The sequence below is a fragment of the Triturus cristatus genome, chromosome 5_2 (assembly GCF_964204655.1).
Source record: "Triturus cristatus chromosome 5_2, aTriCri1.1, whole genome shotgun sequence".
NCBI classification, from domain to species: Eukaryota; Metazoa; Chordata; class Amphibia; order Caudata; family Salamandridae; genus Triturus; species Triturus cristatus.
Genome location: NC_140588.1, coordinates 173861420 through 173886774, shown reverse-complemented (window position 1 = coordinate 173886774; position 25355 = coordinate 173861420). Strand labels below are relative to the sequence as shown.

At 43.0% G+C, this 25355-nt stretch overlaps 1 protein-coding gene across 1 annotated transcript in view; it reads left to right on the top strand.

Moving 5' to 3' along the window:
• The window catches only part of CYB5A (cytochrome b5 type A), a 133045-nt gene extending 108259 nt beyond the window's left edge, over positions 1-24786 (top strand). Inside the window, exons 4-5 of the mRNA XM_085606940.1 lie at positions 6979-7013; positions 22751-24786. Of these exons, the coding sequence (XP_085463066.1) occupies positions 6979-7013; positions 22751-22832 (117 nt within the window). The 3' untranslated portion in view covers positions 22833-24786. The remainder of the gene's footprint in view (positions 1-6978; positions 7014-22750) is intronic.
• The last annotated feature ends 569 nt before the right edge of the window (positions 24787-25355 follow it).

Sequence of the window (25355 nt, the reverse complement as noted above, 5' to 3'; positions counted from 1 at the left end):
CTTAGCCATTGAAGGACCGTGAATTCAAGCTATGATTGCTATAACTATTTTCACTGGGTTTGTAATTTAGTCAATCCCTGATTCCCAATGCAGAGGTTTGGTGTTGATATGAAAGGCAAAATAAGTATCTAAAATAAAGGAGATGCAATAAATAGATGCTGTTTTAACTGTGAACCTTCTACTACATTTTCTCTTGCATGTAGAAAATCATCACACCTTCTGCCTGTGCTCTTAACATAGGTGTAATAGCTTGAGCCAAGGGCAATCATCCACCAAGCATTATTTCAAAACAATATCCTCAAATTTGGTCAAATGCCAATCACTCCAGACCAGGTAAAATAAAAACCCGCTTTATTTTTCGATGCTCTCCTAATAGCAGATGTCAGTATATTGTGCAAAAACTGGAAAGTGCGCATGATCCTGCCTGACTCATATCATCAAGCTCCGTGGCCTTTATTAATGGAATAACTTGTCCTCCTTACACACCAAAATATAAGCCAATACCTGCGCAACCCTTCAGTTAATCAACCAAATACAACATCAGCCCTGGAATTAATACAAACACTTAAAATAGGCCGTATGTTTTGTACATATTGTATGTCTTTTACGAAAAGAGAAACTTACCCGTAAATAATCCTGCCTTATTGGGCTAAGGATCTGTTATGATATACATTTGCTATTAATATTGCCTGTTTACACAATTCCAATTCTGTCTAGTCGTAATACATATAACTACCTTATCTGATCCTATCTAGTTGGAGACTAGTTTATTTAATTCATTATAAACATGCACACAATCCTCTTCATTTAGTCATCCAGGTACATTTTCCTGTTTCTGATAAAACTATTCAGTTTCATCTTAATAGGCAGATCGCCCTATTTCCTGTATGCACTTTATAAGTCAACTGGTTTATTTTGAAATTTTTTTGGCTGTTGGACAGATCGCGTCTACATTCTTTATTGTATGTAAACCTTCTAAAATTCGAAGATTCAGGAGTCTGGTCGTGCTCCCTATATAGATCAACTCGGAAGTGTGTATTAGGTCCTTGTTCAAATAATCCCTTAAACAATTAAAAACACCATTATTCGAAAGACCTTCCACTTGATTGTGTTTTCAATCTGTTTACAATTATTGCATCCAAATTTACATATTTTCCACAAACCTGGAATCACTGAATGGAAGATAACCCATAAGTACCTTTCATTTTGGCAAAATGACTGCAAGATATAACATTGCATGTGGATTTCACCTTTTATGTATGTAATGTTAAAATAATATAAGATTAGTTATCAAACTGAGAGATTATATTTTAGAATGTTTCAATATTTGCACAGTATTTCTATAATCTGCTTACGATCTGTGGTGTTCTTAGTATTCAGTCTAAAACCAAATTGATTTTTTTTAACTCCACTCAGTTTCAGGACCAAAAGCACTTCCCTTATACTGTTCCTCGCTTTGGTTCGTGCGCTGGCAATGATCTCTTGTGAGAATTCACTTTGCCTGAAACTTTGTTGCATCTTTTCTGCCTCTGTCAAAACAATCAAAATTTGAGAAATGACTTTGTGCTTGAACATCTTTCATGTAGCATACTAGATATCCATTTCATGGAATGGAAGAAAAATCTAGAATGAAGTTCATTATTACTAATATACATTTTAATTTTCTCAAAACTACTATTGTAATTAATCTGCATATTATTATGATGGGGGCGTGGCCAGCAAGTTGGCCCACTGGCATTATTAAATCTTGGCTCCCGGACCCGCCATTAAGATCCTGAGGTATTCTCCCGCCCTGAGGCACCTGCGACCCCTGTGCTGCTGAGGGTTGTTTGGCAGCCTTCCACATAAATCCGGCGAGACCCAAACCACCGACATCAGCGACAGAAAAGCCAATCTCTGCGCTGGAACTTCCAGAGGCAGTTGGTGCGGCGATAGGCACCTCCCTTGTCAGAGGAAGTGACTCCGCCCTTAGGCTTGCCAGGAACCTTTGATTCCCATGTGCCGGATAGGCAATAGTGCTTTGGGAACCTACAGGGGAGCCCTGAGAGACAGAGCAAAGAATATTATGAGATCCAACAAATGCAAAGCGTCAGTTGAGCTAGAGACGCTTGAGCATCAATTAAAAGCTCTTGAGGTGCCCCATGGAGATCGGGCGAATTCAGACACTTCGCACCCTAGAGGTGTTCCGGAGGGAGTATCGCAACTTGGCAGAGGGAGAGGTTAGGAAACAGCTGGCAATACACCACCACCTGTATGAAACAAGTTGCTTGCTTTGCTCAGCAGATTGGAGAAGGACACACAATGGGTGGGATGTATTCTTGATGAGTCAGGGAGTCATTGTATGTCCTACACCTACTATCCGATCTCGGAGGCAATCTTTACAAATTGGATGGTGACTTGAGTGCCCTGCTGTGGTGTGGCGGACACCCCAGGATATCGCTTGTGACACTCTAGTGCAGGGGTACTCACAAACATTTCCCCAGGGCCACAAATGGTCTGTGGCATCGCAAGGGCCGGACTGATGCCTGCAGGGAGGGTCGGGTTTTGAAAGGTGGGCGTAGGGGGTAGCAACGCAGAATCATGCTAAAGATAAGTTGTCTATAAAAAATTCTTTGCTTCTTTACCTTTAGTTTAGTTAATCTGCAAATAAAGTATGCCCGTTTCACAGCTTCCTGAATGTCCCTGCTCTGGACAGTGAACAGCCCAGTGCTGCTGTTCACCAGAGGGCTGCAATTAAAGGTCAGGAGGGCCGCATGCGGCCCCCGGGCCGTACTTTGAGTATCCCTGCTCTAGTGTAACCCTTATAATGGTGGGATCACCCTCCCAGACATGCTGGCCTATTACTGGGTGGCCCATATGGTGGCCATAAACAACTAGCTGTTTACACTGCAGGCTCAGCCTACCTATTGACTGGAGTGGACACAGTTTGCCAACCAGTCTCGTCTCTGCTTCCTCTGTTAGGATGGGGGGTTTGAAGGATGCTACCAGCAACTGAGGTGGCACTGGACGCCTTGCACAAGGCCACTAGACGTATTAGAAAAAGGATACCGCAGATGTTTTTGGGAGGGTGAATTGATGCGTGAACTGGACAGACTCCGGGGCTTTGGGGGCATGAGATTTGCAGGGGATCTCCTGAATAGATCGACTGGAAGAGGGTGCCTTGATGCCCTTTTCCTCTTTACAGAGGGACTGTTTCAAGCACCAGAACAGATCTCTCAAGTATGCACAATTACTTCATGCCTGGCAAGCGGAGAGGTTGGGGACTGGGACCTGGACCTTCCCGAATTTTTCTTTGGGGGGGAAGGTTACAACTTCATGAGCTGGCACAGAAGGCTGCTTTTTTCACTTGTAAGACGCTAAACAACAATATGCCAGACACACTGACTAAGTTGAGGGCCAGATGGGAGGTGGACGTGGGTGTATTAGAAGATGTCGACTGAGAGAACCAGAGAAAAGTGCCTATAAAGTTACAGCAGCGCCTGATCCAGCTTAAGATAATGCATTGGGTCTATTATGACTAGGTCTGCCTATATCGCATGGGGAGGGTGGCCTCCCTGGACTGCTTGCGCTGAGGAGACCCTAGTGGTACCTTTACACACAGGATCTAGCATTGTGTGGTTACGCCTTCAAGTGCACCTGCTGTTCCTGTTGCGGTCAAGATGTGGCGAAAGGGGTCGGGTGTTGTCTGTCTTTTCTTATTCTCGCTGGCCCACTTATTCCCTTCTCTTTCAGGCGACGGAGGGCGCAAGAGGTTTGCTGCTGCCTCATCTGAGTCCGGTGCCCGTATATCATCTACTAACCACCCCCAAGCCCTTGCTGTATCCAGAGTACCTATACCCTGTCCCGCTTCTCTCAGCAAGATTTTGCCTGCAGTGCCTGCCCACTTTTCTAGTTCTCTCTTCCAAGTCCCTACTCTCGGTCCTCCTGCTGACTCCCAGTTCTTAGCAATTTCCGGCTTGGCTATTATATATGCAAGGTCCTAGAGTTTCCCTGTAACCTTTGTTTTGGCCATGTGTGGGAACCAGCATAATAAATAAGGGCCTGCTGTGTGTGACATCTCTTGATCTATGATAGTTTCGCCCGTGCTTACCACCCCCCCCCCCAGAACACACTGAAACTGGGACAGTCCCAAAACATGTGCCTGGCTTCTTTCCCCATATCTAGGGCAAACCACCTCTTCTGCTTGGAAGTATCGGCTGATTCGTGCAGGCATGAGATCACTCTGTGTAGGACATAATAGTTTATCAGCTTGAGCCGCGCATTTCTTGATATCTTGAGTGTCCTTTCCACACTGGTCCCCCAACTCTCCTCCGGAATCTGCACTCCAAAGTCCTCCTCCCACTGAAGCCATAGACGCTCCATGGGTCTCTGTATGTCACTTCTTTAGATACCGGAGAACTTCTTAATATCACCCGTTGACAGGGCCACATATCTACAGCAGTCTAGCACCCGCGGCTCCGTAGATCTAGTGCCCCAGGGTTTCTTAAACACCGCTGTAAGGACCCTGTGCAGCAAGAAATGTCTTTGAGGAAGGTCAAATTCCGTGCGGAAATCCTCAAGAGGAAGCATCTGGGAATCACAGAAGAGGTCCCCCACCACTGTCGCTCCAGTCTCCCTCCAGTCATCTAGTCCTGTCTAGTTCCCCCGTGCTGTAATTACCTTAACAGCTCCTGGGGTAAGTCAGGGGAGTAGGGGACTCTACACTGGGCATGCTGCAGCCATCTAGTCCAGCACTGGGTCACTATTTTAGTCTCTTCAGTGTCTTTGTGCGGTCATCGCCTCAGTCCCATCAGTATTTTCGCTAAGTCTGGGGCCTCATGGGCAAATGGGCATTGCGTCCCTCTTGGGTTCCTACTGGCCGCTAACCATTTCACGAACTATTGGAGCTGTACTGCAAGATAATATGCTTCAAGGTCAGGGACCGCTAGCTCCCCGTCGCCGAGGGGCTCTGCATCAAGGTTAAGGCTACGCGCCTACGGCCCGATTCCCCCATATGAACGTTATAAGATGCGAGTTCAGGTCGCGAAATGTCGCACTGGGGACCCATATCGGGAGAGTCCCCAGGTGGCATTCCGAGCAGGTGCGGGAGTGCCACCATTTTCAGAAGAGCCATCTTACCCGCCACGGACAGCGCAGGTACCAACAGAACTTCATGGAGGAACGGAGGGACTGTATCCCCCTGTCCACGTTGCCCACCACTGCAGCTATTTGATATATTTTCACCCTCAGGTACTCCAAACAGGTGGGCTCCCATTGGAAGCATCCCAGCCAGTCCGGGAGGGGCCTGTCCAATGACGTGGAGAACACTTTCGATTTCTGACAGTTCACCCTCAATCCTGAATGGCGGCTAAACTCTTCCAGCATATTCCTGGCACCTCTCAGGTCCTCCTCTGTATCTTGGAGAAATAGCATTAGGTCATCCGCATATAGGGCTATGTAATGGTGATTCCCCCTTATCTTTAGCTCTTCATAGTCTTCCCCTAACCGAGCTCGATTTGCCAGAGGCTACATGGCCATGGCAAATAGCAGCAGATACAGGGGACATCCCTACCGAGTACCCCTTTCCACTCTGACTCTAGGAGATGACCTTCCCCGTGTGTACTCTAGCCCTCGGATTCAGATTCTAAATAATCGCGAAAACTCATGATCAAGTTTGCATACGAGGGCACCTTGCATGAACCCATCGCTAGACTGCTAAATGAAGTAATTGTTTTTTTTTTCTGCCCTCATATACCACCATGAAGTAATTGTTATTCAAGATTCACTCATTCATTTCTGTAAGCATGGGATAATGGGAACAGTACGAGGCTGACCTCTCTTGTAAAAAGTAGCTACCAACTTCAAGGCATCAATAGGTTCAGTACTGGTATATAATACAGTTGTGTCTGTATTAATCGCACAATATTTGTTGCCAAATAAATTTGTATTTTCTGCGTAGGCATTGATATAATCACGCCTGTACGGGCAACCCCTCCATATAGGGAAATAAAAATCAATTGAAATGATGTTGTAGCTGTTCTGTCTGCCATGCTCTACATTCTCCTTGGGTAGGTTCATGGGGTAGGCGAGAGATTATTTAAGCGCATGTCTGCCAAGACGGATTCCTAGCCCTAGCCTACTCACCTGAAGCAAGGACGAAAAGTGGGCATGATACCAGTTATAAAGATTAGGGCCAAGAAACTCATATGGCCGGCCACCCTGGCGAGATGTCCTGGCACATGCACAATACCAATACATTTACATTTTAAAGGGGTTCAGATTGGTGTTGTGGGAAGTTAAAGAGGATAACTTGATCCTTTTTAGTTGGATTTCACAATTCAGAAGTGGGAAGAGTCCAATGGGGAAACCTTTTTCTCGTGAGTATTTTTCCAAGTATTATGTTTCATTTACGGGTAATGAGCCAGAAGTACGCTGAAATGGTTAGGCAGTGTATCATGCGTTACCTTTGTTGATAGCTAGCAGGGCAGTAAAACCCAATAAGACTCATTTCAGGCATGACAACACGCAGAGGTAGTGGGTGAAAACCCTGAAGTGAAAAATTACTCTGGTAGTAAAGTACAGTTCTGACAAGTTATATGGTGCAGGAATGGCAGTTTGTTTATTTGGACAGTATTACATTGGGAGTCATTACACAGTGCCCATTACATTTGTAAAGTATTGGTTATATATAGCGCATATAGAATTGTAATTATCTGTAATGTTGATTTGGATATATCCATTAATTTATTTAAATGTATCTTAATTTAAAAGTCCTTCACATATATACATGGTTTCCATGTATAGTGTGCAGGCTCCCCCCTAAGTTTTCTGTTGTACAAAAAGTCACAGTTAAAAAACAAAATTAAAATAAAAAAATGTCAGTTTGTCCCCATCTGAACAGTCACCATTGCCTTTGTGCTCTGCCGCCTGTTTAAATGACCGCCAGATAGTTGATCTCTAAACTGATGTTTAATTTTTTATCTTTTTTTTTAATTTCAGGAATCTTTAATTTCTACAGCCGATACAGATTCCAGGTATAGTATAAATTTACATGTAACAATCTGTAATGCATGTTGGGTTAAAAATATCTCTTGCTTTACCCAAAATGCAGTTGTTTTGGAATAGCAAGGCCATTAGTTTGCTACCTAATCTGGTGATACTAGTCAGGTCTTGATGGAACAGCACATAACTCTGCATCTTAAGTAATATGACTAAATCACAGTCCCTTGCTATGTTTATTTAGGTGCTGTGTGTTCGTTCTGGCAGGAGAAACGGTACAGGCTAAAGTGTGGAAGATGTTCACTGCATTGACATCCATTATACTTTGTATGAAATATCGGTTGACCCCTATCTATCCCCTATCTATATGACTTGTGCTCAGTCACAGATGGGCTGACGTCTTTGAAGAAGGAGCCAGACCAAACTTTGGGGACCATGTTCTCATTTCTCAAGAGTGGTAATGGATTACCACCTCTTGACTATTACTCTTTATTTGTAAAGTAATGTGGAAATTAGGCTAAAAATATATATTTCTTTGCTTCTTTACAAAAAAGCAGTTTCTGGGGGCAGCCTTAAAAAATAGACAGGAAAGCTAATTTGAAACAAAAAATAGCTTCCTTTTAATCTGAGAGCCATGATATGTCATCAATTATAAAACGGACAAGCTCTTCTCTTCACAATGGCACAGTTCCAGAATGTCTTAATGTTTGACAAATTAGACCCCTATTGAAGAAGCAGGATCTGGATCCTGCTCTGGCTTAAAACTACCACCTTCTGTTTGGTCTCCCTTTACTGATTCAAAGCATGAAAACCGGTGTGGCCTCACTGTAAAAACATTGCATTTAGTATTTACTGGCTAGGCAACGATTTGATTTTCTGGACAAAGTATGCTACTCTAAATGTATTTGATGACATCCACAGAAACTTCGGTAAAGGGCATACTATATCTCCTAAATGCAGTGTGTGACAGATGAGTTTATAATACCCCTACACACTCTTCAACACAGAATGGGTTTTGCCACCACTGTATTAAAATGGTTCCCCTCGTATCTGTGATCACTCGTAACTGCTTAAACATGGAAAGTCTTGTTTAGAACCTGTCCACATGCAATGTGGTTTTCAGTGGGGCGCCATTTTGGCACCAAACCTTTTAAACATTTTGTTGAACCTCTAGGGAAACATTCAATATGAACTGTGTCTCACTCCAGCAATATGCCTGCCACATCCAGATATGCCTTTCATCGTCGGTAATTTCCACTTTCAAGACTCAAAGGGGATCACATTAAACAATGGATGAATCAGAGGTACCTTAAAGTCAAGGGATTTTTTTTTTCTTTTCCTTTCAGCCCTAATCCCTGGGCGAAAGCACTTGAGAATGCTTGCATCTTTACGAATGCAGAAATATCGGCCAAGTCCCTGGAATGCATTTTAAAGGAAACCCTACATCTTAACGACAACATCCAAGCATTGACTAAAGCATCTAAATTTCATATACCACAGATCAGGACCATCAGGATCATTATATCTGAACATGATCTTAATTTCTTTCCAAAAAAATACTGTCAAAACTTTAGTCATTTCTCACCTCAATTATCAATGTGCTGTTCCTACTAGACTCCCAAAACAGTTACGGCAATACAGCATATATCAACATATGACTAGGACATCAACGTAACTCACCCATGTACCTCCACTTGTCATACGAGAAATGTGTTAGAGAAATCGTAGCATTTTATCAGTGCACATACAGTATTGTTACTTTGCATTCGATGATTTTGTAACCATGGACGCCTCCCTTCCCCGTCATCCAATAATCTTCGTTCGGGTGTGCCAGTAAGTATGCTGTTAGGGGTCCCTAAATATCTTTCGGTCTCGATGCTCTAGGTAGCTATTTCACAAACAGTTCCAGCTGGGAGCTACAGTAAGTCATATCTATTATCCAGTTCTTCTTGGTGGGTTTAACTCTGCTGCCCAGTGGAGGGACACCCTTCGGCTTGCTATTAGCAGGGTCACAGGCACAAACTTCTGGTTAGCTAGTTGAAGGCCTTTAACCCCTTCGGTGCTCATGACGGAACGGTTCCGTCATGAGCCACGGTTGAGCTGTGCTCATGACGGAACCGTTCCGTCATGACCACGCCCGCGCAAGATTCCGTCAGCACAGCGGCGGAATCTGCGCAGCATGGAAGGGGTTAACCAATTCTAGTAAGCATATAACAGGGTTAGATACTATTTGTTCTAGTACAATGTCTGGAAGAATATTGGTAACCTGAGTGCAATAGACCTCGTGTAATTTCAGATGTAAATGTAGCCTCTCTTGACACTCCTTTTTTCAAGGAAAAGACCACACTTGTCAGGTGCTTTTCAGGCACCGCCCCCCCATGATTTCCTATACGTTTCGTGGTCCAAGCGGGAATTGTTGCTAATCGTAACAAAAAAAAAAGAAAGCAAACACACTGGTGCTTCAAAAAAAGTGTCAAAACCAGCAAAAATGCCTATACTACTCCTGTCCAGCTTTCACTTGTTCCCCGAGATCTTTTTTTTTAATTATTAAAAAAAGCATATACTTGTAACTGCCTAAATGCCACTTGATAGACCCACATCCATTAATAGGACACTCGCTGTTTTGTCTTCGCGCAACTTGTATTTCATCCCCTATTGTACTTATTCAGCTGTCTGGTGTTGCAGATTTGAGCCCTTTTGACCTATCTTGCTTCTCTGTGAAAATATTCTCCTTGTATTACTACCACTCTCTACCACGCAAAGTCGACTCACAAAAGTAGTCACGTAAAATGTTCCTCCTATATTACCTCCCATCATGTGCGTATTCAATATGTTTCACTCGCAAATATCTGCAACTTGTTCTTATCCATCTTTGCTGCCTGGATAAAACCTTATGCTTCTCCTTCAGTGCAAACTGTACTCGCCAGTAAAAATTCAGCTTTGTTGCCATGTAATAGTTGATAGATTTTGAACCTAGAGAGCACCCCATTTGTCCTCCTGGTCCAAGTGTCTGTAGATAGCCTCTGCCCTTCTTCCAGCAACTGGCCCCACCTGCTTATGCCACTCTGCTTTAGAGGTTTTGCTAGACTGTCTAGCAGGCACTCCGGAGAATCCTATATTGGGGACAACCTGCTATAATATGAGATTCCTAAAACTAGCCTGACCCCGTACCACACTTTAGCAGCTTCCTGCAAGCCCTTTAGTCTAATCTTTTTGGAGAATTTGGGCACCCCAAACCTTTATAAAAAGCCTTCCTTTGGTAATCCAGATAGCATAGCACTGAACATGACACCCACTGATGTCTCATCCGGTGGAAGAGAAGCATTCTGTTTTTCAGCTGGAAAGTCCATCAATAAACTCGTATGTCTGGGAGTCCTAGACCTCCTTTCTCCAGCCTCCTTCTTAACTTTGTCCAGGGGAGTCGTATGCTCTTACTTGCCCAAATAAAAGACCTGATTTTCCCTTGTATTTTTGAAAAGGCCTTCTTATCAAAGAATAACGGAATATTATAAAACAAGAAGGTAAGTTTAGGTAGAATAGACATATTAACCAAGTTTATCCGACCATGTATGGTAAAAGGAACAGGGCGGGAGACAGCCGGGGAGGGGGGTTTCGCCCCGTGTCACACGGGGTCTGTAAGTAGATAGCAGCAGAATGCGGGTGTAGTATGGTGAGGGGGTCTGGATGCTGGGGCGGGCGGTCTGAGGGGCGAGGGACGCCGGGGGATGATTCACAGAGACTGGGCATGGATGCACAAAGGGGACTGTCGACAAGCCCGTCTGGCACAGAGCCACCACCTCACCCTCACGGACGTTGTGAGACCCTGGTGGCTACCAGAGTGTTTGGTTAATTGGGGTGGTATTTGGATGGGTAACTGCGGTTTAGCACCTGTTCTGGGGGAGGGAGGGAGTACGGGGAGTTGGGAAGTTATAAGGTTTGTGGGTAATGTCAGTGTGCCTAGGAAGGTCAGGAAAGGGCTGATTTTGGTCAGGCTACTAGATGGGGACCCCACCTGAATTGCGATTCTTAACTTTGAATGTGAGGGGGCTCACCTCTATGGCAAAGAGATATAAAGTCCATGCATATTTGGTGCGGAGGGGGATACAGGTGGCCTTCCTACAAGAAACTCACTTAGATCAGGCGGAAGGGAAGGCATTACATCGGCGCTGGAGGGGCCAATTGTTTTACACTGTCTTCTCGAAGTTTGCACGAGGGGCCCTGATTTGGGTGAGGGCGGGGGTCCCTTTTCAGCCATTGACGACGCTGGTGGACCCGGAGGGAAGGTTTGTAGCAGTGCAGGGGCGACTGGACGGGAGGGACGTGGCGTTATGCAGTGTGTATGCACCTAACATAGAACAGGCTGCCTTCGTTTCACGACTGTCGAGGAAGCTAGCATCATACTTGACGGGAACGGTTGTGCTGGGAGGGGACTTTAATTCGGTGACTGACGTCGGTCTGGATAGGTCCCACTCGCCCCTGGCTCAGTCAGTTGTCCGTAGGGTGGCTAACAGTAGACGGGCCTGGCAGGACACCTGGGGGTTGGTTGACACTTGGCGGACCCACCATCCAACAGATAGGGATTATTCTTTATATTCAGCCCCGCATGAGCTACATGTCCAGTTGGATAGCGTATTGTGTTCACCGGATGCCCAGGCATTGATGCGGCATAGTGAGTATCTGGCAAACTATTTCAGACCATAACCCCTGCCTGGTGACGCTACAATGGACCAGGCAGCGGCCCGAGGTACCCCAATACTTTCCCTGGATGTGACAGGAGGGACTCCGGTCTACTCCCAGAGAGAGATTAATAGGCAGTTCCCCAGTTATTATGAGGGGTTGTATGATAGCACAATGCAGGATGCGTCTGGAGAATTGGATGACTTTTTATTGGCGGCTCGGCTGCCCCGATTGGATCCGGAGCAAGGGAAAGAGTTAGGGGACGCCATATCATTGGGCGAGATCCGCGCCGCGATTAAGCATATGGCTCGAGGAAAGACCCCAGGCACGGACGGGCTGCCCGTCGAGTTTTATGCAGCATATATGGAGTTGCTGGCTCCGCAGCTGCAAGCCCTTTACAGTGAAGCCTGGAGAGTTGGGCGCCTGCCCACCTCCGCCCGAGAGGCGATTGTAGTGCCCTTGCTGAAAGCCGGAGGAGATGCTAGTACTCGGGCGGCATATCGCCCGCTCTCCATGTTGACGGTGGACTACAAAATCCTGAGTAAAATATTAGCATCGCGTCTGTTGACCCACATGACTGCCCTGATACACCCAGATCAGGCGGGCTTTATTCCCCGACGTAGCACGGCCACCTCCGTTCGGCGTCTACTGCGGGTAATGGAGGTGGACCGAGAAGAATACCCAGAGGCCCTAACGCTTTCGGTCGACATAGAAAAGGCCTTTGACAGCGTAGAGTGGCCATACCTATTTCGAGTGCTGCAGGCATTTGGCTTCGGGGATGGCTTTGTACGCTGGACCACATTGCTATATAATGACGCCACAGCCCGCGTGAAGACGGGGGCCACCATCTCCGGTCCCTACCGGGTGCGACGGGGGACGAGGCAGGGCTGCTCGCTGTCCCCATTGCTGTTCGCCTTGGCCATTAAGCCACTGGCGGCTCATGGCCGATTGGGGCACTCCTATGCTGGGTTATGGCTAAGGGGGGAGGCCCACTATATATCCCTTTATGCGGACGATCTGCTGATGTTTTTGGCAGACGCAGATGGCGCACTGCACGGAGCGACCGCCTTGCTGGATGTCTTTGGTCGCCTGTCGGGGCTCAAAGTAAACTGGGGCAAGACATGCTTGTTCCCGTTGTTGCCTAATGGACAGGCTCCCCAATCGTTGGGAGTGATACGTTGGGAGGACCATTGTCTACAATATCTGGGGGTTAATATCTACCACACCCAGCTTGATTTGCTGGAAGGGAAGGTTATTTAGCTGAGAGAACTCCCTGTGTTCTATGTCGTGCCACAGCAGATAGTTTAGCGTGTTTGTAGTGGCACTTCTTATCTTAGGCCAGCAGATGATGTATGCACCATACCTGGCTAAGACTTGTTTTTGAAGGCCGAACTCCAGCCTTATTTGAGCGGGTGATGTATAAAGCGGGAGACAGAACATTGTTCTATAAGCTTTAACCTGCGTGCTATCCAGCTCTTTAGCGTCTCTTTCCCACATCGCCTCGCTAACATAAGTTATCAAGGGGAGAAGTTTGGCCTGGACTACCTTCAGTAGCAGGGCAAAGTCTGTCCCATCAGTTGGTTTGCAAGGTTTATCCAATGCCCACACTGGTCTGCTCTGTACCTCACTCTTTCTACTCCTGAGTTTGCCTTGAACAAAATAGCTACGCCGTTAGTGCAGTATGGTTGATCAGTAGCCACCACATTCTCCATCCGTCTTTGTTTTGAGAAGAGTTCTTTACACTCCTGCCTCAATAAGTGAGTTTCCTGAAGCAGTGGCGAGGGAGGTTGAGATAAGGAGCCGCAGTCCAGAGGACGTGTTTGAAGTCGAGCAAGATACCAAGCGCTTTCGGGGTCAAAGGTTGGTTTGTGCTCATCGGAGGTGATATGAGGGCAAAAAAAGAAGTTAAAAGGGAGATAAAAACAAAAGAGCGATTTGTATAGCTGAAGCAACACTGCCATCTACAGGAAATAACGAAATTCATATAGTATGCAAACAGAATTATTCATCTGAAATACATTTTTAAAGAAATGTAAAACTAAAAACACTTACTTTGATATTTAATCTGCCAATATTAATGTTGAAGTAATTACACCGAAATAATCACATGAAACATATTAAACCCCGTTACTGGAGATAGCAGTGATTCAGTAGATTTGGTGCTGCATTTTTGGGCCCACTGGTTGAGGATTCACCTCCTTTACTGGATCATTTACTCTCACTTACTTGCTAGCTTGGTCCTCTGATGAATATTTATGCATTGCACTGATGAGAGAGTCAGCATTTCTTGTCCAGCTAGCCTGATTACACATAACAGTGCAACCAATTTGGCTAAACAATGAGGACCAGGAATCGGTAGTAAAGTTCGAGGGTGTTTTATTATAGCCTGCTGCAGCGGGCTATACCGACTATTAAAGGCCCACTCCAGCGTTCGGCACGGGCCTTTAACAAGGGAGCGGGACTTTAATAGCCGGTGTAGCCCAGCTATGAAGGGCTATAAGGCTATTAGAACATTTAACAAAGGCCTCTCGGAGCCCGATGGGGTTTAAATCCCCTCGGGCTCCGAGAGGCTTTTGTGAAAACAATATTGGAGTGTTGCTTTGCGGGCATTTACCGGCCCGTAGAAGCACGAAGCACTTCATTGTCTTCAATGGAGTGCTCCACATTCCAATGTTCTAATACAAGTTAGAGATCAGATTCAAATATACCACTCTGAAGAACATACTATAGAAGTATAAAATAGCAACAAGGAGGCCAAGCCTCCTAAAGAAGTTTAGGCGGACAAAAATTGGGTACACATGGAGCTCTGTAGCTGCAATACAAAATAACAACATAAGCACTTGGTGTTTAGAACACAATCTAAGTATACATTCCCAAGCTAAGTCCTTCAGGCACAGGTCAAAGGGCAGAAAGGCTCTGAGTTTAGAAATCAGATAACTATATAAAAAATAGGGATTACGCAAAAGAGTGCAAGCAATATTGGCAGTAGCATTTCGGAAGCTCAGTCAAGAGTCTTCAATAGGTTGGAAATACGTTTTGGTCTAAACCACACTTGGGGGAATTGACGAGACATAAGAAAAGTCTTTGAGTCCATTCAAGGGGCAATGGGATTTGGGAAACGGTTCAGGGCAGAGTCAAAGGAAAGTTCTGCATAGTCTGCAGAAAGGGGTTTATCAAAGAAGCTCAGCATGCTGTCTGCAATAAAGTCTGAAGTCATCTTCCTTGCTCAGCCAGAGCAAACGATAAGTTATAATCTGTGGTCCGTCTGCAACTTCCCTTTGGTTGCATCATCAATGGAAGTTCATTGTATTTGTTTCAATCTCTTTGTGGATTTACATGGTACACACTGGAACAGTGGAGAAAAATTCCACACGGGACATGGGAACACAGTCTTAGTCACACGTTCAGGCTTGAGCACAATAGTCCATTATTCGTACACAGGTTTCTAATGTGCTCGCAGTTTATTTGTTTCCCAGACATGTAGCTGTTGCTGTTCTAAGTAATGCATCTATTCTACACTAGCAATTCATGAGAGAACCTGCAAGAAAAGCAAGTCTGCAAAATACAGAACAGTAGATTTTATGGGACAAGGGTTCAGGCTTTTAGAGAAAAACTGACACCTTAAGACATTGAATCAATGATGCATATTTAATATACGTGTGCGCATTTAAACATATGTATATAATCTTTCTTTAGTACTTTTAGTTCATAGTGCATAAATTATACAGTAAGCAATGAAATTGCACAATAGCAAGTGCGACTAGGTACTATTTTTGAAAGTACATATATGTAACATTGAAGCATACATTGAATGATTCAGCTTTATCCTTTGACTTGTACTAATATCATACATACATAAGGATCAGTAAAAGCTAAGAACGATATCCCTAACAGTTACACAGATAATATAGCACACATTTATTAATCGTGTGTAAGGCTCCAGCAATTAAGTAAAGCAGATATTTAAAAATAAACTACACGTTACTAAATTTCACCTTATCAAAGTACTCAATTTAATGATAGAATGTGCACAGCATTAAATCTGTGGTCTAGGTTTGTCATGTGTGCCTTGCTCCTGGGTATTGCTCCCTGATAAAGAGCTTAATAGTCTATCACTGTGGTAGCATCCCCAAATCCGTGGGGTATGTCTCCCAAGGCACAGGTCAAAAGGGCTGTAGCTTATCCGTTATCAAATAAACACGCTTCTCCAAAAAGTTTGTTTTAAGAATTCATAACTGTATTGATTGTTTTATTCACAATATTTTGCTTTCTTGCTTAAACTTCATCTCCCAAAATGCATCATTCCCGGGTATAACCTTTTCAATCATCATCATCATCCCAATGCATTTCGGCCTAAAAGGCCTTCGTCAGGGGAGTGTCGATTCTCAGAATTACGTGCTCTTCTCCGCAAAACGGTTCAGTGTTTGTTAGTGAACTCCCGTGGAAAGCAAAATATTGAGAATAAAACAATCCATACAGTTATGAATTCTTAAAACAAACTTTTTGGAGCAGAGTGTTTATTTGATAACAGATAAGCTGCAGCTACAGCCCTTTTGACATGTGCCTTGGGAGACATACCCCACAGATTTGGGGATGTTACCACAGTGATACCTTATCAAAGTACCACACATTAAAACTGTAAATCGTTTTAGTTGTAATGAAGCCTATACGTTTTATTACATGACAGCCATGTTATTAATCATATCAAAAACTGTTTTCTAAATCATTTATGTTAAACACATCTCTCATTTAGTGAAGACTGGTTCTAAATTAAACCTCAAATGTATTTCTTTCGATATTAGTAAACGTTCTATATGAGGACTGTAAATTCTAAAGTAAAGACCCTCTGCAACCACAGTGTCAAGTGCAACGTGTGCAAGAATCACTATGCCACATAAGGCTCATGTGCAAGGTGCATGTTCATTTTGTGTGTCCGGTATTGGACATATTTAAGTTTTTAGTGATGTTTAAATTGTGGGCTACTTTGTGCTTTACCAGCCGTAATAGTAACACCAACTTATGTTCACCGCTTGTTCGAAATTCTGAATTTGTCACTGGATTACTCTTTCGTAAATGTAAGGCGATGTTACAACCACCTTTCATTCCTATGGCTATTTCTGAGTTTCATAATAAGCCATTTAACTGAATCTGGCGGATTTCAGCTCTTAAGTGGCGTGTAGGTTACAATACAGCCTACACTGGATAGTACAATTGTGTAGTGATATTGTAGTGATACAGCTGATTATGTTTAAGTGCCAGTATTTTATGGCTTTCGGCACTGCAATTTAAAGCTTAGAACTTTACAAAACCGGGTACGCAAAATACAGGTTGGGCAGATTTCGCTTGGCATCTTAAAAGATTGTGTCAAAAAGGGGCCTCCAGGGGTTTCATTTAATTCTACGACAGTCTTATTAAAGACATGCTTCCGAGTTGAAACTCAGACTTCTATGTCATACATAGGGAAATTGTTCCTCTTCCAACTGCTGTGTTACACAAGTGTCCAAAGAGTCTGAATAAAAAAAAAAAAAGAAACGTGGAGGCAAGAAAAGTGTTGTAGATAAATAACTGTTCGAAGCATGTATGCTGTAGATACACATGCTTTGCATACTCCTGCCATCTAGTGTTGGGTTCGGATGTTTGCAAGTTGTTTTGCTTCGCAGAAGTCTTTCCAGTCACTTGGTAAGGTGACTCCTCCTTTCGGTGATAGTGCACATGGGTATCGACTCCATTGTTAAACTTGTTTTTTTCCGCTATCGGGTTCGGACGTATATTGCTGCGTTCCAGTTCGAAACCGTTCCACTGTACCGTCGAATGTATTGTTTCTGTATGTGTTTCCTTGTTCCTTTGACTTGCATAACAAATCGGTCAACAAATTCTCCATCACCCTGATGCAGGACATTTTTGCTAAAACACCATCAAATCGTAAACTTCCTTCAGAGGACCCTGCCTACAAGATTCCTCTTAAAAAGGAGGAGGACATGGCTGCTAGCCCTGCTTATCCTGCCCCACAACCCTCTCCACATCCACTATCTTCTCCACACTTAATAATTGAGTATCCATTACATATAACGCCTCGGGGATCGCTACATACAGATCTTGATAGGGATCCTACTGATGAGGACACCGTTTTCCCTTTAGACCCATTGAATGACTACAACTTTGACCCTCCAGTAGGTATTCAGCCAGACCTTTATCCTGCGAAGCCTTCACCTACCTCCAAACGATAATATGGCTTAACAACTTATTGCTAGGGCAGCAGAATATCATGGGGTGGCCTTACATAAAGAGTCCTTAGAAGAAGACTTTTTATTTGAAACACTGGAGTCCTCACGCCAGTCCAGTAAATCACTCCCTATGCTTAAAGGCATGGTGAGGCATGCAGACCATATCTTTAAAGACCCTGTATGAGCACATATTTTAACTCCAAGAGTGGATAGAAAATACAAACCCTCACCTTCTAATTCTGTGTATCAAGAGACAATTACCTAGTAGTGGCCATTGCTTGCAAAAGAGCTAATTCACAAACCTCTGGTGATACACTTCCCCCTAACAATGAATCTAAGCTCATTGATGCATCAGGAAAACGAGTAGCTGTTCAAGCCACTAACCACTTGTACATCGCAAACACATAGGGCCTACTAGCCAGGTATGACGGGGTACACTGGGATGAAATGGAGCAGCTACTCCAATGCCTTCCAGAAGAACACAAAGCTAAAGCGCAACCGTTAGTGGAAGAGGGAAAACTAATCTCTAACTGATCAATCAGATGTGCTTTAGATGCAGCTGACACTGCATCTAGGTAGATCAATACCAGCATTCTCCTTAGAAGGCATGCATGATTTAGGATTTCAGGATTTAACCCTGAGGTCCAACAGTCCATTATAAACACCCCCTTGACAAAAAAAACACCTGGTTGGTCCTGTAGTCGACCAATCTCTAGAAAAAATGAAAAAGGATACTGAGGAGGCCAGACCATGGGAGCGCTCCAGTCCCCATCTAATAGAGGATCCTTTTGTCACTCTTTTTACAGAGCAGGGTCTAAAACAACATCCTCAGGCCCAAATGCTTACTCTTACAAAAGCAATACCCAATTCTCCCTCTAGAGGTTTCTGTAGAGGAAAGTATAGAGGAAACAATTCCAAGGGTAGGGGTAAAGGCGCCACACCCCGTAACACACCTTCCCCTAACAGTGACTTGCCCACACTTCCGCCCTGATCACTTTACACCTGTCTGGGCGAAGAATTCTACAATTTCTACCCATTTGGCAATCCATAACAACCGACAAATGGGTGATCGACATTATCCAATATGGTTATAGCCTGGAGCTTACCACCAATGCACCAAACATACCACCTCGCATTCACAAACTGTTGTCAGATCACTTACAGTTATGCAAACAGCAAGTGCAATCTCTCCTAGAAAAAGGAGCAATAGAACCAGTTCCATTACAGTACCGAGATTCAGTGGTGTACTCTCTGTACTTCCTAATCCCCAAAAGGGACGGTTCCTTGAGACCCATTTTGGATCCCAGAGCATTAAACCTATACATACTGTCAGAATACTTCCATATGGTAACGCTCCAACAGGTGCTTCCACTTCTACAACAAGGTGATTTTATGTACACACTAGACTTAAAAGATGCATACTTTCACATTCCTGTCCATCCAACTCATCGCAAATATCTCAGATTTCAGATAGCAGGCAAACACTATCAGTTCAAGTACTTCTATTCCGAGTAACTACTGCACCCAGAGTGTTTACCAAATGTCTAGCTGTGGTAGCAGCAGCTCCTCTCAGAAGACAACAAATCCACACCTCCCCCACTTAGACGACTGGCTCATCAAAGCCAGCACACATCAAAAGTGTCTAAAATACACTTAGACCATGCAAAACTTACTCTACTGATTGGGCTTCACAGTAAACATGCAAAAGTCTCCTTTACAGCCCTTAAAAATACATTCTTATCTGGGTGCAATTCTCAACACTGGCATAGCTCTAGCTTCTCCCAGTACAGCCAGAATTCGCAATCGTCAAACTCTGTTTCAAGCTAATGAAACCTTAGCAGCCAAAACTTTAATGTAACTGTTAGGAATGAATGCGTCCTGTATCGCAATAGTGCCTCACGCATGACTACACATGCGTCCTCTATAGTAATGCTTAGCTTGTCAGTGGAATCAGTCACAGGGTCAATTAACAGAGCTAGTATTTGTAGACAGCCGGTCCCATCACTCTCTGCAGTGTTGGAACCCACAAAACTTATCAAAAGGGCGGCCTTTCATCTACCCTGTTCCACAGGTCGTGCTAACAGCAGATGCATCTCACAGGTTTGGGGGTCCATCTCCACAATTACACAATTCAGGGTCTCTGGGACAACAAGCACAAATGTCTCCACATCAACTATCTAGAGCTTCATGCACTCAAAGCTTTTAAGTATGATCTCATACACAAGGTTGTCTTGGTCTGCAAGGACAACATGACAGCCATGTACTATATACAAAAACAGAGGGGGACACACACACTCCAGCTGTCACACCTCTCTCGGACCATCTGGAACTGGGCAATTCATCACAAAATTCATCTTCTGGCAGAACACCTCCCAGGAGTCAACAATTAAATTGCTGATCACCTCAGCAGAAGGAGAAAGCAAATACACGAGTGGGAACTTCATCCGGAAGTTCTCCTTCCATACTTTCAAAAATGGGGATTTCCACAAATATATCTGTTTGCCACAGTGGACAATGCAAAATGCCCAAACTGCGCCTCCATGTTCCCACACCCTCCATCCAAACTCAATACCCTGTGGATCAATTGTTCAAATATATTTGCCTATGCTTTTCCGCCTCTCCCACTCCTTCTGTTTCTGGTTCCAAAGCTCACGCAAACATCACTCTCACTGATTTTAGTAGCTCCCACCTGGGCCTATCAGCCATGGAACACCACGCTTCTGGAACTCTCAATAGTTCCACATCAAAAGCTACACCTCAGTCCCAGCCTTATCACTCTGAACCATGGAGAAATCAGACACCCAAACCCCAAGGAGCTCAACCTAGCGATTTGGCTCATGGAGTCATAGAGTCTGAATGCTTATATTTGCCACCAGACTGTATGACTATTCTAAAAGAAGCAAGGAAGCCCACTACCAGAGCTTGTTATGCAGCAAAATTGAAACTATTTGGTATTTATTGTAATAGCAACAAAATTAATCCTTTAGATACTTATGTTCAAAATATTGTTTATCTTCTGCACCTACAGCAATCAAATTTAGCGTACACATTTATTCGATTGCACCTTGCAGCAGTGGCTGCATATCTACAAAACAGACAGCATTTATCTTTGTTCAAAGTCCGTTTTGTGATTAAAGCCATTATGGAAGGCTTAAAAAGAGTGATACCACCCAGAATACCTCTAGCATCGATATGGAATCTCAACATTGTACTTACAGGACTCATGGGTCCTCCCTTTGAGCCATTAAACAATTGTCCCTTACAGTTCCTTTTATGGAAAGTTGCCTTTCTCATTGCAGTCACTTCATTAAGGAGAGTTGGTGAGCTACAGGCCTTAACCCTAGAAGAATCCTTCTTTCAGCTTCATAAAGATAGATTAGTTCTTCGCACAAACCCAAAATTCGTCCCTAAAATGTTATCTACTTTTCATCTTAACCAATCAGCTGAGTTACCTGTGTTCTTCCCTCAACCTATTTCTGTAGCAGAACTAGCTCTTGACACATTTGATGTCAGGAGAGCGTTACTGTATTATATGGACAAAACAAAAGATTTTCGTTAAACAAAGCAACTCTTTGTTGCATTTGAACCACCTCACAAACACAATCCTATCTGTAAATCTAGCATTTCAAGATGGATTTTTAACGCATTTAAACTTGCTATGCAAAAGCAAAACTAACTTTATCTATACCCCCTAGAGCGCATTCCTCTCGTAAAATAGGAGCATCTATGGCCTTTTAAGGTAACATTCCTATGGCCGACATATGTAAAGCAGCAACATGCTCTACACCTCAAACGTTTACCATACACTATCGTGTGTGGATGTTTTAGCAGGGCAACAAGCAAATGTAGGCCAAGCAGTGCTAAAAACACTTTTTCAAAAAACTGCAACAACTACTGGTTAGCCACCGCTTTGGGAGACTCATGCTTTGCATAGACTATATAGCAGTATTATCTAAAGTACACATGCTTCGAACGGATTAAGTTTCATACCCAGTAAGCATTTGTTCTTGGGATGTAGAGCTGTAGATTCACATGCGCCCTCCCACCTCCCCGGTCAGCTGTAGTTGTTGCAGTTCTCCTTATTTACATTACATACGCATGGACATCTCATTACTACACTCACTTACTCCATTCTCACCCTCTTACGGGAAACCAATCTAACAATGAAGTTGATGGCCTTGCGCACTATCACGGAAAGGAGGAGTCCCCTTACCTTGTGACTGGAAAGACTTCTTTGCAGGAAAACAATTTGCAAACATCCGGACCCAAAACTAGATGGCGGCAATATGTAAAGCATGTGAATCTACAGCTCTATATGCCAAGAACAGATGCTTACTGGGTAAGTAACATTATCCTTTTCTTTACTTTGGCCAAATATTTTCGCTTGATGGTGATATTGAATTTCATTCACTAGCTATTTCGCTACAAAATCTCATTTTTATGTTTTGCATGTTCAATGCCTTCCATCCACAAAAATGCTGGGTGGAGAAGGCGTGGTGCAGGGCTAAAAAAAAAAAAAAAGTCTTGTCTTGAATCATGAAGTGGGTCATATCTATATCTCCTACCAAAAAGATGACATGAGTTACATTATTGCATATTGTGGATCCTAGAATTGAGTACTCTCATCTGAAATGGAGATTCCCTAGTACATTTTTTTTATTTCAATACATTTTAATGGAAATTTTTGCAGAAGATACAGAAATAAGAGAATAACAAGAAAGAAAGAACCGCAATATGGGCACTATCTAACCATAAAAACCACATGCAATCATAAAGTGTAATAATACATGCAAGTTGGTGGATGAAACACATTACTTAACTTAGAAGGGACAATTGTAACTTGAAATCTACGTTCTTGTGTTCTCTTCTAGCTGGTGGACTAATTGGGTGATTCCAGCCATATCAGCCATCACTGTGGTCTTCATGTATCGGTTTTACACATCAGAAGGGTAATGGAGGACTCCAAAGAAGAGTACCGTAGAATTTCTTCCAGAAAACAGCGACAATATTTTTGAAACCATACATCTCCTGTCCAAATCACTTTAGCAGCAGCAGATATTGCAACCTCCTGTTTGTGGAAAACCGCACACAATGGAAAACTGTTCTGGCACATGTGTAATTGTTCTGCCTCCACTGACATGTTCCTATGTCTGTTTTTTTTAACGTTTCTTTTTCTTTTGAGAATCACTTCTTATGATGTTCATCATTCTTATTGTTATTCATGCTTATACTGTAAATCTTGGCTTCACTGTCTTGAATTATGTGCATGTATACTTTAGCGACTCTCATGACTGATTTGTATGATTGTTTATAAAACATTATTTAAATCTTATGTATGTTAATCGTGAACACTCAAGTGTCACTGCACGAAATGAAAATTCACAACTAGATTAGGTTTCTCATTCTGAAAACTGCCGTAAATTTTATTCGAGCTGTTATTCTGGCAGGATAGATCGCCAGTGGTGCCGCTAGAGGCAGAATGTAGTCAGTGCTTTGAGTGAATAGACTTTACTAACCGAGAGAAGCTACATGGGTGAGGGATTCACTCTAAACTGTGTCCTTGTCTCATAATCCTAAGCTAGAAATCTATATTTGTGTCGGTTTTGTGAATGCAGTGCACGTGCCTCCTGAGTTCTTCAGTGTACCTTTGATGGGTGAGCATGACAGTGGTGTTTGCCCTTCTATTCGGCATTTGACTTAGTATGCAGTCCACTAGGGCCTTCCATTGTTACTGTAATATTGCACACTTCCATCCTATGCCATGATTTTGAAAACGACTCTCGTCTGTTCAAACATTTTGTGCCTTTAAGTTGTAATGGAAGCCATAAAATTAGTGGTGTTTTTTTATAATCCGCCATTTTAATAAGTCTGTACAACTTACTCACATTAGAAGTCCACATATGAACTGTGGCACTAGTGTTCTTTTTTTAAACTATAGTCAAAGAAGGCCATTTACAAGATTAATTTTTGAAGCATTAAAGGCTAATGTAAATACCTTTACCCAGAAGAAAGATTGTAGAAACCTTTTCATTACCTGGAAGATTTTTCTTACTTTCACTATATTTCTGGGAAAGGTAGTTCCGTTGGCGGGGGAGGGCGTAATATCATTTTATCTAAAAGGATTGTTTGTCAGATAGTGACTAGAACGTGCTTGCACTTAACCGGCCAATATTCATACTTCTCCAACAAAAATCCATTAAATTAAATCAGATCTGCTCTTTGGATCGCTTTTGTGGATCAGAAAGTAATTATGATACTAGATAACCTTTTTTTACTTGATCTGACAGACTATCCTTGGGAGTGTCTGAAATTGCACTGGTCCTATACAAAGTGTTCTTGTGAAAACACACCTGTACCTCAGGATAGCAATGGGCTGCATTCAACAATCCTGTATCTTTCTCAAAACAAATTTAATGCATTATCAACCAGCTGGGTAATGATGCAAATTGCCTTCAGTTTGTATGGTCAAACTCCTACTAGCAACATTCTAGACTAAGAGTTGTGTCGAACTGAATACTCTGTTGACAGCTATCCCCTCTACTGTATTACAAGTGCCCCAGGCTATAATGCACTTGTAATTACAGCAGATACATCATCTGCCACATTTGTGTTATAGTATCCTGTCCGCCAGACTCTAAATAAGGCCCTTGGTTTCCAAATGACAGTATGTAAAAGCAGCACTTTTCTAAGAGTAGGCATTCAGTGACAAAATCATTTTGTATTTGATATGCTTGTAAATTCTAGGGTATTCTTTTTAACCTCTCTGAAGCATGAATAGTGTTTTTAATCTCTAGCTGAAACCTAAGTTTGTAGTCTTTAGCAAACACAATTCTTCCATTAAAATGATTTTATACTGTGTAATAAACATTTAATGAATGCGTTCCTAATAAAAATAATTTCAAATGTGCATGTGCCTTTCTTGCAAAGTATTGTACAATTACAAGTCACAAATGACCATGCTAATTTTTGTGAACACTGATGCATTCTATCTAAATACATTGATCTCCCTATAGGAGTTATTCACATTCTCTGGATTTTATAGTCCATAAGCTGCATGTAAACCTGTTTCACTGGTTTTAATCTAGTTTTTATTTTCATAGAGTGCTGGTCCCTGGAAGTTTTTCTCAGGCAGGTCTATACTAGTTTGTTTTGGAACATGTTCCCATGTTGGTATTCTCCTCTATCTTTGTCTTAAGGTTATTCCCCGCCTACAAAATACATACTTGGTGATCTTGCGCACATTGGAAAATCAAACAGTGAGCTACAATTACATTTTGAAGACCAAAAAACAAGACATATTGTACTCCATATAAAAATTTTTATTTTAAATAGCACAAACCTATTTTGATCAAAGATCTACCTTTGCAAAAAACAAAAGGTATGGTATGAATGGGCACACCTCTTTTCGCAATTTGTTTCTAAGAATGTTTTGTAAAGTGGTGATCCTATGATGGCATTTTGATTGTTTTTTCACTC